The following is a 16,746-nucleotide window of genomic DNA, read 5'->3' on the forward strand; positions in this document are numbered from 1 at the left end:
CACTCCTCTTTGCAGATCTTCTCCAAGTCATTAAGGTTTCGAGGCTGACGTTTGGCAACTCGAACCTTCAGCTCCCTCCACAGATTTTTTATGGGATTAAGGTCTGGAGACTGGCTAGGCCACTCCAGGACCTTAATGTGCTTCTTCTTGAGCCACTCCTTTGTTGCCTTGGCCGTGTGTTTTGGGTCATTGTCATGCTGGAATACCCATCCACGACCCATTTTCAATGCCCTTGCTGAGGGAAGGAGGTTTTCACCCAAGATTTGATGGTACATGGCCCTGTCCATCGTCCCTTTGATGCGTTGTAGTTGTCCTGTCCCCTTAGCAGAAAAACACCCCCAAAGCATAATGTTTCCACCTCCATGTTTGACGGTGGGGATGGTGTTCTTGGGGTCATAGGCAGCATTCCTCCTCCTCCGAACACGGCGAGTTGAGTTGATGCCAAAGAGTTCGATTTTGGTCTCATCTGACCACAACACTTTCACCCAGTTCTCCTCTGAATCATTCAGATGTTCATTGGCAAACTTCAGACGGGCCTGTATATGTGCTTTCTTGAGCAGGGGGACCTTGCGGGCGCTGCAGGATTTCAGTCCTTCACGGCGTAGTGTGTTACCAATTCTTTTCTTGGTGACTATGGTCCCAGCTGCCTTGAGATCATTGACAAGATCCTCCCATGTAGTTCTGGGCTGATTCCTCACCGTTCTCATGATCATTGCAACTCCACGAGGTGAGATCTTGCATGGAGCCCCAGGCCGAGGGAGATTGACAGTTATTTTGTGTTTCTTCCATTTGCGAATAATCGCACCAACTGTTGTCACCTTCTCACCAAGCTGCTTGGCGATGGTCTTGTAGCCCATTCCAGCCTTGTGTAGGTCTACAATCTTGTCCCTGACATCCTTGGAGAGCTCTTTGGTCTTGGCCATGGTGGAGAGTTTGGAATCTGATTGATTGATCGCTTCTGTGGACAGGTGTCTTTTATACAGGTAAGAGTGTGCTCCTAATCTCAGCTCGTTACCTGTATAAAAGACACCTGGGAGACAGAAATCTTTCTGATTGAGAGGGGGTCAAATACTTATTTCCCTCATTGAAATGCAAATCAATTTATAACATTTTTGACATGCGTTTTTCTGGATTTTTGTTTTGTTATTCTGTCTCTCACTGTTCAAATAAACATACCATTAAAATTATAGACTGATAATTTCTTTGTCAGTGGGCAAACGTACAAAATCAGCAGGGGATCAAATACTTTTTTCCCTCACTGTACATATGGTCAATCACTAAAGTGAAACATATTCTGAAAGATTGAAATCAGATTGGTATCAGCTTTGGCCCTGTAACTGTTAAGATGGATAAGATAATAATGAATCATCATGTGATTATTTCCTGTTTGTCGTGTGGCCCTACAGTGTCCACAGAGCGGCGGAGGCACCGGTCCCACAAGTTCCTGTGTCTGCGGGTGGGCCAGCCCATGAAGAAGACTTTTGTGTCCAACGCCAGCGCCTCCATGCAGCAGTACGCCCAGAGAGACAGGAAACACGAGTACTGGTTCGCTGTGCCGCAGGAGAGGTGAGTGTGTGTGTGTGTGTGTGTGTGTGTGCACCACACTGCAGCGCCAAGGTTTGCAGAATCACTGTAGTGCAGCCCCAATGTCTGCCAAGCCCATCTCACTATGCTGCCACCAGACCAGACAGCTAGATGATTTATTTATTCACCCACTCTGCAGACACACACTCTCACACACACACACACATACATACATACATAAATTATTTTTCACAGAGGGAACTCAACTAACCACTTCTTTCCCTGTGTGAAAAGTGGACCAGGTTGTGAAAAGCAGTCCAGTTATATAGATTTTGTGCAGTATTTCAGTGTGCTTTGGATGACATTTCTGTCCACAATAGCACAAATGAACTTTTTTTGCCGTTTTATGTAAATGTTTATTAATCGTAGTGAGATCTGTCAATTTCGACTCCTCTGGAATGTTGCCCAGCAATGTCAGCAGTATTCATAATGAGTGTATCATTTAGGCCTTTAAAAGAACACCCAATACAAGGAAATATGTATCTTCATCAAAAGCTGTAAAATATGTTTTTCTAGTGAATGATTCCAAATTGCTTCAACAGTTTAATTCGATTAGTTAATGCTGAAAAGTCACTTTGTTGCAATGAATTTGCCACAACCTCATTATCAGTGTTGGGTCCAAGCACAGTGCTGCCTTTGTCTCCAGTCCTGGACAGAGAGAGGACAGAAAGTTATGAATCTGATCAGATGTTTGACCAGCCATTCTTTGACTATGGAAACTCTGCCCTTCAGCAGTTTTCAGTCCCAGTAGCCAGTAGGCTTGTGTTGACCAGCACAGCACAGCACACAACACACTCCTCTCAGTCGCACATGTTAATCTCATTTGAAGCAGGCAGACAGGCGTGTGTCTTGTCTCTGGTCACAGACACAGTCACACCACCATCACCATGCCATTGTGGGGTGGTTGGAATGTGTTTATCTCAGAATGGCTCCTGTAATGCTGCCCCGTTCCACTGCTGGCTCTGTTCCCATGGACAGCACAGTGAATTTACACACACACACCTGTGCACAGACGCGCACACTTACCACATACACGCACGCACCACGCACACACACACACACACACATATGTAAACACACACATACATTACTCACGTACACACTGGCAGACTGACTATGTCTGCTGACTGACCTAGTTGAGTGGCGACCCAGAAGATGTGTGTAAAGTATCCTGACAATGGTGGGAGAGTTCCAGTCAGTGGGGAAAAATACCATATACAGCCTGATACATACAGACACAAGACAGCAGTGGCATAACAGCCTCATGCCATTTAGAAACAGCCATTTTGATACTAAAGTGTCCACTTTACATACAACAGTACAACAGTATTCATAACCAATAAAACCGCAAGACGGTTGTTGACATAAATTGACATAAACATTCATGGAATTTTGACGTACCGATTATGAATACGGTATGTATGGGTTATGAATGTGTTATGAAGTCTTTATGTAGGTACTGTTCTCTTCAAGTAAAGTGTTACCATCATTTCTGTAATTCTGTGTCTGACTCTCTGTGTTTCTACCTCGCTCCCCTCCCCAGGTCCGAGCACCTGTATGTGTTCTTCGTCCAGTGGAGTCCAGACATGTATGGGGAGGGGGTGAAGGGCATCGGGCACGAGCCAGGGTTCACGGTGGTCAAGAAGCCTTCAGGGTCCGAGACAGGGGAAGACGAACCCCTCACGGATATCAACAACAAAGAGTGGGAGGTAAGGACTGGAGAACTGAGGTGTTCAACACTACATTCTACACTGTGTTGTTTCTTACATGGCTGGATGGTGCTGTACAGTAGTATGTGTAGTAGTTACATTACACTGAGTGTACAAAACATTAGGAACACCCTCCTAATAATGAGTTGCACCCCCTTTTGCCCTCAGAACAGCTTCAATTCATCAGGGCATGGACTTTACAAGGTGTTGAAAGCGTTGCACAGGGATGCTGGCCCATGTTGACTCCAATGCTTCCCACAGTTGTATCAAATTGGCTAGATATCCTTTGGGTGGTGGACCATTCTTGATACACACGGGAAACTGTTCAGCATGAAAAACCCAGCAACGTTGCAGTTCTTGACACACTCAAACTGGTGCGCCTGACACCTACTACCATACCCCGTTCAAAGGCGCTTAAATCTTTTGTCTTGCGCGTTCACCCTCTGAATGGCACACATGTACAATCCATGTCTCAATTGTCTCATGGCTTAAAATCCTTCTTTAACCTGTCTCCTCCCATTCGTCTACACTGATTGAAGTGACATCAGTAAGGGATCATAACTTTCACCTGGATTCACTCGGTCAGTCTATGTCATGGAAAGACCAGGTGTTCCTAATGTTTTGCACACTCAATGTATATTTACTTACTCGTCCAGCCTGTGTTGTAGTCCATATGCGTTCTATTTGTTATATTCTTCCATTCAGTCAAGTGATTTATTTTGTAGTGATATGACTGTGTGTAGTGTTAAATGGAATGCATTTGCATTGTTATTCAGCCGTCATTATTGTTCTGTGCTTCTTAAGGTTATTTGTGTGTTCAAATTATTGCACTGTCATTTATGATTACAATGTTTTGATAAATCTGTCCAAGTGTTTGCTTGATGTGTTACAGTTATGGTTATTGTGTAATTTGTGTGAATAATATTTCCTTTGGTCGGAAATGCGCAATTTTCACTCAGATTACAACAACCACAATGTTTTGCATGATCGTGCAATCATTTTGTTACAAGTCAGTTGTCCACGTTATTAATGCAGTGTATATTGCATGCATCAATATCTATGTTGTCGTCGGTCATCACAAACTGTAGTTTTGCTGGATGACCGGACTGACTGACAGACTGACTGTGGTGTTCCGCAGTTGTAGACAGATGGATGAAAAGCTGGTTTGTTTAAGGCTGGGAAGGCACATAGTGAATTCTTTCAAATATCTGGGCATTCTTGTGACCATAATATACATAGTTGTGTTCAGTTCTCTCATTCTCTGCTCTATCCTTAATAGTGGCTTTATGGGATTTTAATTTACCCTCAAATGTGGAAGTAGGGTTTTGGGATTTAAGAAGCAAGATTTTGAAAGAACAAATTAAGGACTGTTAATGCATTAATCTGGTGTGAATGTAGAGGAATGGGAAAACGCCCAGTGTGTGGACATGGCTGCACATGCTTGAGGCATAATGGAGAGAGGATACATTATTTGTATACAGAAATGGATATGCAAGCTGTGGCTGGGATTTAAATGTTAATGTAAATGAATGATGTAGAAAACAAAGTGGGATTTGTATGGGCCTGGTCCTGAAGAGGCTACATGATCGAGTGATTTGAATAAGTAAATAGTTGCCTCACTTTTACATTGACCCTTTCAGAGGTAAACATTAATTTTAAAGAACACTTCGATTATTTGTCTGTAATGACTGTAATGCTGTTAGCCTTTTCTCGTATTTTATTTGGTCATTGATCATTAGGTCTACTATGCTTTATGTGTATTGTATGTCATGCAATATGGCAAATATGACAAGTCAAGCTACTTCAAGGATTAACGTTTGATGTGTGCCCAAACTACTCAAAGGTGATCCACAAAGCGTTTTATTGTTACAGTGACGTTAGTCGAGAAGTGCATTTGATCTCCCTACAGTACTTCATGAAACATTACAAAAAGTGTACTGGTATTATATCTTTAAATTGCTCTAGTGAAGTATGCAAGTAGGAAGTGCCTTCTGCGTTTGAGCAAATAAGGAGCTGTCTTTGCTCATGTCCTGCATTCCCATTGGCTCTTGAGAGTGTCAAACAAACATCAGAAGACCCATATGAAATGTTTCTATTTTAGTTAGCTAGATTCCCAGCCTGTCCGGTGTTTGGTTCAACCTCGACTTGTGGAGATTGGAATTACTTCAAGAATCTGGAATGTGACTGTCGAGCTCAACCTCACCCCGAAAGAAAGAAATGTTCTCTAGAAGGGTGAAGGAAGAAACGCCGCTGACCCCTAAGTACACTTATGTATGTATCTATAACAGTCCGTGTTTTAGCTACGCGTGTTTTGTTGTTGTTAGCCTGTGAGCTACATAGCTGGATGGTTAGCTTGCTAGCAAAATGGAAATGGCTTGCCCAGTGACTGACTGAAATCAAAATAGCCACTGACATATTTGATGAGTCTAAAAAGACAGCGCTTGATGTTGTTGTCGCTACTTCCTTCTTTTTATCACTCCTTTCTTTGGGTTCTCGTTTTGGAAAGTTTTGAGGTTCGAACTTAAGTTTTTTTGTATCTAACGTTAGTAACTAATAACATCGTAGCTACCTTGCAACATTGTATCAATGCACTGTATATAGCTTACAGTTCTACAATTTCCATTGCATTGACAGTGATTGGCTTCTCTGTAATGGTGAGAAATTATATCCAGAACGTTAGTTGGATAGGCTAATGTTTTGGAAAGAATGACCTTCATGTAAGTTGTTATTTGGGAGGAAGGGAAGTAGAGAATCGCGTGCTTGTTGGAGTCTGGTCCCAGATCTTTGTGCTCTTGCAAAATCCATTGCTCACTGTCAAAAACAAACAGACGGGCACTCAGCGATGGTCTTTGGCCAGCCTTAAACCTTCCTCCTAAACACAGAAGATGGGGACTGCAGCAAACTGGCCTGACTTGGCTTTTCTCAATAGACTGCACTTTAGTGCCAGCTAAAGTTAGGCTCCAAATAAATATTTTATGAACGCTGTAGTTTACCCTTTTCTTTGCATTATTGAGAACTGTAATGTGACAACTTGTTTGGGAGAAGGTTATTTACTCCACCAGTAGTAAGGTAACTAAAGAGGTGTTTCAAGGTAACTTATTTCTGCTTGACCCAAGTTTGCTCAATCCAACTTGACTCAATTAGCTTTTACCTAGTTTATGGCAGCAATTCATTTAGAGCCTAATTCTATAGTACAGTGGTTCCCAACCTGGGGTCCGCGCCCCCCTCACCAGAGTTCACAGGGGGGGTGTGATCTCATTTGCTTTGAGTTCAAACATGCATAAAATGTTCCACTATAATTTAATTGTCAAATTAATACATTTTAAAATGTTATTAAAAATAATATGCTTGCAATGCCAAGGCCAATCTAAAAAAGAATAATAATGACAGAGAAACGTAAAAGCGGTAATTCCCAGAAAGAATGTGTGCACGTCAATGACCTGCGCTCAATCAGTTTCAGCTAGCAGCGAGTTTTTCCTGCAGTCAGAGCATCACTATTTTATGAATAAAGAAACGTAAAAGTGCTGATGACTCATCAAAAAATAAAGTAAGGCTATATCTTGAGAGTTATCTTAACTTCGGATTTATTGAAGGACAGGACTCAGTGTCATTTGTGGCAAGAACTTAGCTAATGACAGCATGAAGCCAAGCAAAATGCAACGACACCAGGAAACAAAACACCAGGAGACTATTGGTGAAGGTCAGGATTTTTTTGAGAGGAAGAAGCAGTTGGCACTATCAAAAAGATCCACAGACATCAGAAAAGCATTTGAAAGAGCAGGCAGGGATTTACACAGAGCCACAGAGGCGTCATTTGAGTGTTGGCTATTAATTGCCAAGGCTAAAAAGCCGGACAATATTGGAGAGCAGCTAATCAAACCCGCCTGCCTGAAAATTGTAGAGAGGCTGTGGCCTACAGATGGTGGATAAAGTGAGAACCGTCCCACTCTCTGAAAACACTGTCAAAGACAGAATTGATAAAATGGGTGAAGATTGTCAAAACCAGCTGCACGAGAAGCTTAGGAATGTTCCCTTTGCCATTCAGTTGGATGAAGCAACAACAGTGTCAGACCAATCCGTGCTCATGGTTTATGTGCAATATATTGACGGTGATGACTTGAAACAAGACATATGTCTACCAATCTAGCCACAACAACAACAGGCCAAGATATTTTTTATAGCTATGGACTCATATCTCTCGTCCAACAATCTGCCCTACGAGAATATTGTTGCATGCTGCACTGATGGGGCTGCAGCGTTGATGGGCAAAAACAAGGGATTTAACAGCCGATTTGAAGGAAAAAGCCCCGGGGTGCGCAATTTTCCACTGCATGCTACATCGCCAAGCATTGGCCAGTAAAAAACTTTCAGAAGTCCTTAGTAACACCCTGGCAACTGTTGTAAACTTCATTAAGGCTCGCCCTACTAACAAGAGACTGTTTGCCCAGCTGTGTGAGGATGAAGCGCGTGGAACACTGCTGTTACACACAGAGGTACACTGGTTGTCATGTGGACAAGTGCTTGTGCGTTTTATGGAACTGCAGGAAAAAATAAAGGAATTCTTGCAAGATTTCAATCGACCACTGTGCGAACAGCTGACTGTTGCGTTTTGGATCAAAACGGCAAACCTAGCGGATACATTCACTCTCTATAAGGAGACAAACAAGCGGATGCAGGGTCCTGAATGAAACGTCATGCAGTGCAAAGACACTTGACGCTTTTGTGCGGAAACTGGAGTACAGAGTTTGAAAAATGTCAAAAGGGGAGCTACAACAATTTCCACTGCTGATGAAACAGTCTGGTGGCACTGTGCCTGCGTCTTTACGCACTGAGTTTACCAGGAACATGAACATGCTTCGGGAGGAAATTAAATCCTGTTTTGCCGATGTTGACGAATACTTATCAAAGGAATCGTGGGTGATGGACCCTTACATTTGCAGTCTCGAGGACGTGGAATACCTCGGCTGTGAAGATGAGCCTGCTGACCTTCAAGGCGATTCTGTGTCAAATAAATATTTCCACGAGAGCGGATACAAAAAGTTTGGGATTGTCAAAGGATACGCCGTTGCACCCAGACTGGCCAAACACAAGTGTTATTCTACCATTCAGCACTACGTACCTGTACCTGTCTGAAACGGCCTTCAGCGTGCTTGTAACAATAAAAAACAAAAGCCCGTAACAGGCTCAATGTCCACCAGGACTTCAGGCTGGCTGTCACTAGCATCACACCTGACATCCCATCCCTGGTCAGAGGTATTAGGTTTTTAAGGAAGGAAAAAGTTATTGATTGTAACTTGCTGTTTGTTATTGTTACTTATTGTTATTTTTATAACACATACATTATAGCTGTGTCAAAACCAGTGTTCACATGATGTGCATGTATGTATGCAACAAACTGCCCGGTTTCAGTTCATTGGTCTGAGGGAGATCTAAGACAGAGCTATATAGGTGCTGTTAATTTTACATTTACATTTTAGTCATTTAGCAGACGCTCTTATCCAGAGCGACTTACAGGAGCAATTAGGGTTAAGTGCCTTGCTCAAGGGCACATTTACGTCATTTAGCAGACGCTCTTAACCAGAGCGACTACAAATTGGTGCATTCACCCTATAGCCAGTGGGATAACCACTTTACAATTATACTTTTTTTTTTTTTTTTATCACTTATTACGCTGATAATGAATCATTATTATTATTATTTTGGTAACAATGTGTGTGTATAGGCCTAAAGTTAATTATACACAAAGATAACCAGGGCAAACCAAAGAGAAAAGGAAAGGGGGGGCTCAGCTTTTCTTAGAAACAAGTAGGGGGGGCTCCAAGGAAAAGTTGGAAACCACTGCTATAGTAGATTCAGACAATTTCATAATTGTTCTAGTTTTAGACATGCAGTATCGTAGCATATTTATGGATAGGCTACATTTGCAGGGGTACACAGCTCTGGTCCTTGAGGGCCACCCAACCACAGCACTGCTCATGTCCATCCTTATAGAGACAGATGAAGTAGGCCTACTGTACTGTATCTGGAGTTGTGCACCACTTGAATGGCTTTGTTATGCTATTTCATATGATCCCACTTTGTGCTGATTCATGGTTACATCCCCTTGAAGAGCTGGGCCTCAAGGGGCTTAGCTACCTTCTGAAGTAGAAGCCAGGCTTTAAGGTGTTATTGTGGAGGTAGCGCTTGTAGCTATTGTAAGACTCAGCCCGAACTGCTGATAGGCTATTTTGAAGGGGGGATTCCCGTGTGCTAGCTTGCATGAACTCTGTCTGGCGCAGATGTTTGCTTCAGCGTATTATTATTAATAATGATGATCAAAAGCAGCACTAGGGCTGGGAATTGCCAGGGACGTCGCCATACCATATTATCACGAGACTTAGGTGCCGATAGGATATGTATTGCAATTCTCACGATTCTGTTTATTGCTCACTATATGTCAGCTGCAGAGAGACGAGCATTAGAAAATGAGTTTTGATCAGTCATGGAAGTACAAGTGCTGAAACTGTCGTATCACCTACGGTCCAACGGATCCTCTCAATTGAATAAGATTATCAGAAGAATGTCCTTGTATGGCTTCTCTGGTTTTAATTCGTTTTGGTTCTGGCTGTGTCAGAATGGCTTGTCTGTCTCTCCTCCTCTGGCTGGTCCTAACATCCTGTAGTGGTGTTGATTTAGATTACACAACCATGCAAAACACTCTTATTCTCTTGGTTCATATCAACCACCTCTTGTTCAAATATTAGACTTCAAACCAAATCTGTCTGTGGGCTAGGCTATGTAAACGATGGCCTGAGTCCATGTGACTCGTCTATTTAATGGAGACCTGAATATCACATACCGGTAGATGTATAAATATAGACAGTGATGTCAGGTCTCCACCTTCAAATGTACTGTGTCTCTCCTCCCTCTGCTGTGCTCATCCTTTTCCCTCCATCGCCAGCAGCTGAGTTACACTTCCTGTTCCTGTCTCCGCCCCCCCAGGTAGTGTCACTGACTGAGTACCACCGCCGGATCGATGCGCTAAACAGCGAAGATCTGAAATCTCTCTGCAAGCGGCTTCAGGTGCCCCACCCAGCAAAGTTCCAGCTCTCCATTCCCTTTTTCTAGACTACGTCCCAAATGGCACCCTATTCCTTATGTAGTGCACTATGTTTGGCCACTATTATGTAGGGAATAAGGTGCCATTTTAGATTTGCCCCTACCAGGCTCTGTTAGAGCTCCTCAGTGGGTTTCTGACCTCTTGCCTCTCACCCAGTTGGCCTACTTTGGCCTACCTGGGCTGACCTGGGCCTACCTGGGCTAACCTGGGCTTACCTGGGCTAACCTTGACCTGAGCTTACCTGGGCTTACCTTTACCAGGGCCTTGGGATGGGCCGGCACTATGATGCTGCAGCCTCGTGTAGCAACTGTCCAAAGAACCCCTATGAGGATAATTTGAAGAGTTTTCTGCAACCAGCAACTAATACTTGGTAGAGAAAGGGAGGAGGGTAATTGATGCCTTCATGAAGGGCCCATAATGCCCTGCATATCTACTTCTCACAGCTCCTCACTGACCACTGCTGTGGTTAGTTTCAAGAAGGCCTCATTACTGTTATTAATAGCCATAGCTAATTAGATAGCCTAGGCCCAAGGTTGTCATAGAGAGACAAAGAATGTGAATCATAATACAATACGTTGTAGCCTATATCTGTTGAGGGAGGTGAATTTTCCTGAGGTTTCTCGACTCTGTCAATCACATGTGGAATTTGTGTTCCTCCACTTCTGAGTGACGCCTCACAAACTGTGTTCATCCATCCACATCTGGGTAGTGATGAACTGCTGCTTCCCCATCCGCCTCTGCTTTCTATTGGAGGGAGAGGGGATGGTGGGTGGAAGTGGGATTCCTTTCAATCCATTAAGTGGGTGCAGGATTGTTTGCAGAGGACAATGCAGGTAATTCAACAGGACTGTAACGTGATCACGGTCAGGCCACCAGTGGCTAGGCTCTCTACAATCAGGTCTGTTATGGAGAAAGATAAACAACCCCGCTGGAACTCACAGTCCAGCGCTGTGTGTCCAGCTCAATCACAAATAGGCCTTCTGGACCACTCATTATTTACTGGATGTTTTGCATTCTCCAGCCAACATTCCAAATGTGCTAACTATAGAAATATCCAGTGTCAGACGTTGTACAATGTAGCCTCCTGATTTGCCGACTGTATATGGATATAATGCACATTTCCAAGTGTTATTGCAATGTTGAAGAAGCCTACATGTTTTATGAGCCATTTAGGCTGTCAGAAGCCAAGGCTGGCTCCTTACCTTTACTATGTGTTATAGACATAAAGGAGTCTGGTCTATGTTCTCCCTAAACCCGTTGCTGCTTGATTTATGATTTTCAAAACGGAGTTCCATTTTTTATATTAAGTAGGCCTATCTTGTATATTTGCGTTTCCTGGGGCTCATATTACACTGCAAATAATCCTGCCTCTGCTGATATGAGTGTATTCATATCTTTAAAACCACCTGCTTCGAAGTAAAATGACACACCCCCACTCCTAGTAAGTTATGTGGTATCGGTCTATTAGCCTATAGAAAACATCTAGCACAGTGTTCATCCCAGAGTCTGGCTGTGTCCCAAATGGCACCCTATTCACTATAAAGTGCATTACTTTTGACCAGGGCCAAGTAGTGCACTGTGTAGGGCATAGGATCCCCCTCCCACCCCTCCTGAGCGCCTGTCTGACTGTTGTCTGTGTGTTTTTAGATCACCACCAAGGAGGAGGTGAACTCTAAGCATGCCACCTCTATCAAGACGGAGCTGGAGCCTGAGACCTTCAGACCCAACCTCAGTGAACCTAGCGAGCTGCTGGAGGCACACCAGATAGAGAAGGTAATAACTCACACTGCTGACAGGCACAATGACTTAATCCATACCCATTGGCATATTGATGCACTGAAACTGATTGTCAACAATCTGCTTCCTAAAGCATCCTCATGATTGACTTTCAACCACAGGCCTTCAGCCAGAGATGTGCTGCCCCACCCTGGGGAGCAATCTGCATAGTGACAGCAGGTTCTTTAGCCTCATCATTACAAGGCTGATGGCGTAGTAGCTGAATCAGAGAATCTCTATAAATTACAATAGTGGGATGGTTGGGGTTTTCAGATAAGGTCTGTTAGGGTTTTAACATGGGTGAGGTGGGGTTTTCAGATAAGGTCTGTTAGGGTTTTAACATGGGTGAGGTGGGGTTTTCAGATAAGGTCTGTTAGGGTTTTAACATGGGTGAGGTGGGGTTTCCAGATAAGGTCTGTTAGGGTTTTAACATGGGTGAGGTGGGGTTTCCAGATAAGGTCTGTTAGGGTTTTAACATGGGTGAGGTGGGGTTTCCAGATAAGGTCTGTTAGGGTTTTAACATGGGTGAGGTGGGGTTTCCAGATAAGGTCTGTTAGGGTTTTAACATGGGTGAGGTGGGGTTTCCAGATAAGGTCTGTTAGGGTTTTAACATGGGTGAGGTGGGGTTTCCAGATAAGGTCTGTTAGGGTTTTAACATGGGTGAGGTGGGGTTTCCAGATAAGGTCTGTTAGGGTTTTAACATGGGTGAGGTGGGGTTTCCAGATAAGGTCTGTTAGGGTTTTAACATGGGTGAGGTGGGGTTTCCAGATAAGGTCTGTTAGGGTTTTAACATGGGTGAGGTGGGGTTTCCAGATAAGGTCTGTTAGGGTTTTAACATGGGTGAGGTGGGGTTTCCAGATAAGGTCTGTTAGGGTTTTAACATGGGTGAGGTGGGGTTTCCAGATAAGGTCTGTTAGGGTTTTAACATGGGTGAGGTGGGGTTTCCAGAGTTACATGGGGGGTTTCCAGATAAGGTCTGTTAGGGTTTTAACATGGGTGAGGTGGGGTTTCCAGATAAGGTCTGTTAGGGTTTTAACATGGGTGAGGTGGGGTTGGTCAGATAAGGTCTGTTAGGGTTTTAACATGGGTGAGGTGGGGTTTCCAGATAAGGTATGTTAGGGTTTTAACATGGGTGAGGTGGGGTTTCCAGATAAGGTCTGTTAGGGTTTTAACATGGGTGAGGTGGGGTTTCCAGATAAGGTCTGTTAGGGTTTTAACATGGGTGAGGTGGGGTTTCTTCAGGAAAAAGGCATATTTGCAGGTATAGCTGTTGGGGAAAATGGATTCTTGTTAGGACATGCGTCGAAGGAAGGAGCCTTAGGAATGTGTGTGACTAGCCTGCTGCACTCTCATTGTAGGTCTCTTGGTGGTCTACACTTAAAGCCTGTTCTCCTGAGACTGTGGATCTGGGTGTGTGGAGCCCAGTTACTCTCTAACAACCAGCTGTGTGAAAAGGTCACTGCAGCTTTAATGGACCATTGATGGCTGTGGCCTTTCTCTCTTTCATTTCCATGTGTTTCTTCCCCCTCCAGCTGGCCAAGAACCTCCCTCCCCGTACCATTGGGTACCCCTGGACCCTGGCCTATGGCACCACCAAGCATGGCATGAGCATCAAGAGCCTGTACCGGGCCATGCAGGGGCAGGACACCCCCGTGCTGTTGGTCATCAGGGACAGTGATGGTGGGGTGAGTGGGACAACAACACTTCTCTATTAGGCCTGAATCCTAAGTCCAGATCTGTGCACGGAATTCAAATTTGCGTGAAAATCCTCCATTAACATCAATGCATAGTTTATGCGAAAGTGTGTTAGGATTGGGCGCTTGAGCTGTAATAGATTACCATGGTCCCGTACTGTCTGTTTCCTGATCTGATGTGTTCTGGTTGGTTGTGTTGCTGCAGGTGTTTGGTGCATTGGCATCGGAACCTTTCAAAATCAGCGAGGGATTCTACGGCACGGGAGAGACCTTCCTCTTCACCTTCTGTCCAGAGTTTGAGGTAGGCTGACCTCTGACCTCTCTGATTGGTGACCCTTATTCTGAACTGGCCAGTGTGGTCCAGTCACTTTTACTCCTAACGTCCATTGTAAACTCATCCACCCCTGCTCAGAACTCAGCAATTAACATGTGATAAGCTCAGTTGTTTGCCTTATTAAATGAATGAGTCATCATATTGTTATTAGTATGTCTCATATTCTCTTGACAATGGGGAGCTTATGTAAGATGGCATGAGGGTTTGAAATGATACATTTACACAGATGGTGCTCTGTTCTGTGCTGACAGGTGTACAAATGGACAGGTGACAACATGTTCTTCATGAAAGGAGATATGGACTCCTTAGCTTTTGGTGGTGGAAGGTACGTGCCTGCTATTTTTTTTCAATGTTAAAGATTTATTTAGCAATCAACTTTAAGATGTTATGGTTAGTCTACATTGACAGTCACTGCTAGGTGTCTTCAGAAGAGTAAAATGGTGCCTATAGTCTAAGATGATCAGAATCAGAACGTGTATTGAGTCTCTGAAGATGCCGTGATGTGTTTGTCTTGATGTGTTTCAGTGGTGAGTTTGGCCTGTGGTTGGATGGAGACCTGTACCACGGCAGGAGTCACTCCTGTAAAACCTTCGGCAACCCCATGCTCTCCAAGAAGGAGGATTTCTATATACAGGACATTGAGATCTGGGCTTTTGAATAACAAAACCCACCACGGGAAAAAGAGGAGGACTAAACATCCCTACAATGGCAATGTTGTCTCAAACCTAACTGCACATCACCACCCTGCTCCAACCCACTGTCTGGGGCTCCCAGGACGGAGCCAGCTAAAGGATGCGTGTTGTGCGTTCATACGTTACTACTGCAGTTATAACAGAGCTTTTCTTTGTGAATTACCTTGTGTGTATCTTGTTACAACTGTGTGCAGCGTCATTGAGGAGGTGTACTGTCCTGTGCTTTGACTTTACTGTGAGGCATCAGGGGATGTGTGGGTTTGTTAGAGACCGTAGGGAGGCCTTGTTGCAGAACCAAGGAGGAGCAATCGGCTCGCTATCTCTGGCCTCAGCAGGAGATGATGTCGGCTCAGGTTTAGGATTGAGCGAGAGAGAGAGAGAAACTGCCGTAGTCCAGATTATCTGAATTTGAGACACTCAAGGAACCCCGCCCCTCAGAACTTTGTTGAAGTCAGTCTGTAGGATGTTACTATAAAGTGGTGTTACAAGCCTTTAATGAAGAGATCCAGTAATAAAATAAACAACAACATGCATTCCTTTGTTCTCAGAGGAGAAGTTTGAACCTGAAGGCAGATTCTCAGCAGGATGCGAGGATGGAGGATGGTGACACTATTATGAGGGGGAAAAGTATTTTACATATTTGGTTGACTTCTGAGGCAGAAACTACGTATAGAGTGTTGTGTTTTGTAGTCCTCCTGTTGTTCACCATCATAGCACACACCATCTCATAGCACATAGCTAGAATCAGAATATTACCCATCGTCGTAATAATAACGTTCTGTTCAGTGGGTGTACTACATGTGAGTTCAGCTATCACCGGCGCCCCTCAGGAGTCGTGTGTACTGTTCGTAGACAGTAATGTGTTGCAATAGATTTGTGGAATATGCAAATTACTGTCATGTGACCTCAAATAATCCAGGTTGGCACTTTTCCTCGCCTGTCTGTGGTTCTTTCTCAGAGAGGACTTGTAAAGCTTTTATGTCTTGATCCACAATTGCTTTTTTTCGGTATAATTTGAAAAGCCTGAGACGTGGTTAACTGTTTTACATGCATATGACAATTGTATATTATTTATATATATTTGATTATATATAAATATATTATATATATGTTGCTGTTGTGTGACAGTGATCTTTTTGTGCTGATATTTCAGCTGTTACAAATATAATGTATATTACCCTGTACATTCATGTTAAAATAGTAGATTTGTTCCTATATAGAAATACATATATGATTGGTGGGTTGCTTCTAGCACTTTAATCCGGTCTAAAAGCGTTATAAACCAGGTTCTTAGACTTCTAGTAGCTGTACAGTACTTTTTGTTTAGAATCATAAACATGTTAACTGTTAGTAGAAAGCTTGCTGCTATAATATTAATAAGGGTAAAGCTAAACTAATGCTCTGTGTAACTAAAGGAGAGTGGTGTTGTCCAGGAGTGGGAGGCTGAATGTCGAAGAAGAATTTAACTCACAAGTTATTTTGAGTGGTGAGTCTTTGTTAGTAGGTAGACTGTTAACAGACTGTGGACTAAGAGAAAATATGTACATTTAAACTTCACAGCAGCTTTCCTCCTCCTTTCTGGTTTTCCACACCAGTATTTGTGTCTGTGGAGTCACAAAGAATAACATGGATAAGTCCTCTAATTATTTTACAGGAATACAATGTATTAGTGATGTATAAATGAATAAATAACAATAAAATTGTTGTAACCTGGGACATGTCTGTCTGGGTTTGTATTGCTTTCGATCCCCTCATTCTTCTTCCAGCATTTGCACTAACTTTTTGATTGTATATTGAGCGCCACCTAGTGGACATTTGTATTAGTGCTTTTCAGGACTATTGGTCATCACCTCAGTAA

General features: G+C 43.4%; 1 protein-coding gene across 3 annotated transcripts in view; it reads left to right on the forward strand.

Moving 5' to 3' along the window:
- Positions 1 to 16,601, forward strand: part of oxr1a (oxidation resistance 1a) — a gene marked incomplete at its 5' end in the record, with an annotated part of 34,340 nt that extends 17,739 nt beyond the window's left edge. For 2 of the 3 annotated variants that reach the window (XM_045225777.1, XM_045225778.1), the window contains 8 exon segments: positions 1,407 to 1,566; positions 3,128 to 3,293; positions 10,275 to 10,355; positions 12,040 to 12,165; positions 13,701 to 13,853; positions 14,068 to 14,163; positions 14,448 to 14,521; positions 14,722 to 16,601. In XM_045225777.1, coding sequence (XP_045081712.1) covers positions 1,407 to 1,566; positions 3,128 to 3,293; positions 10,275 to 10,355; positions 12,040 to 12,165; positions 13,701 to 13,853; positions 14,068 to 14,163; positions 14,448 to 14,521; positions 14,722 to 14,857 — 992 coding nt within the window. 3 annotated transcript variants of the gene reach the window in all.
- Between the last annotated feature and the right edge of the window lie 145 nt (positions 16,602 to 16,746).

The sequence above is a fragment of the Coregonus clupeaformis genome, chromosome 2 (assembly GCF_020615455.1).
Source record: "Coregonus clupeaformis isolate EN_2021a chromosome 2, ASM2061545v1, whole genome shotgun sequence".
Classification (NCBI taxonomy): Eukaryota; Metazoa; Chordata; class Actinopteri; order Salmoniformes; family Salmonidae; genus Coregonus; species Coregonus clupeaformis.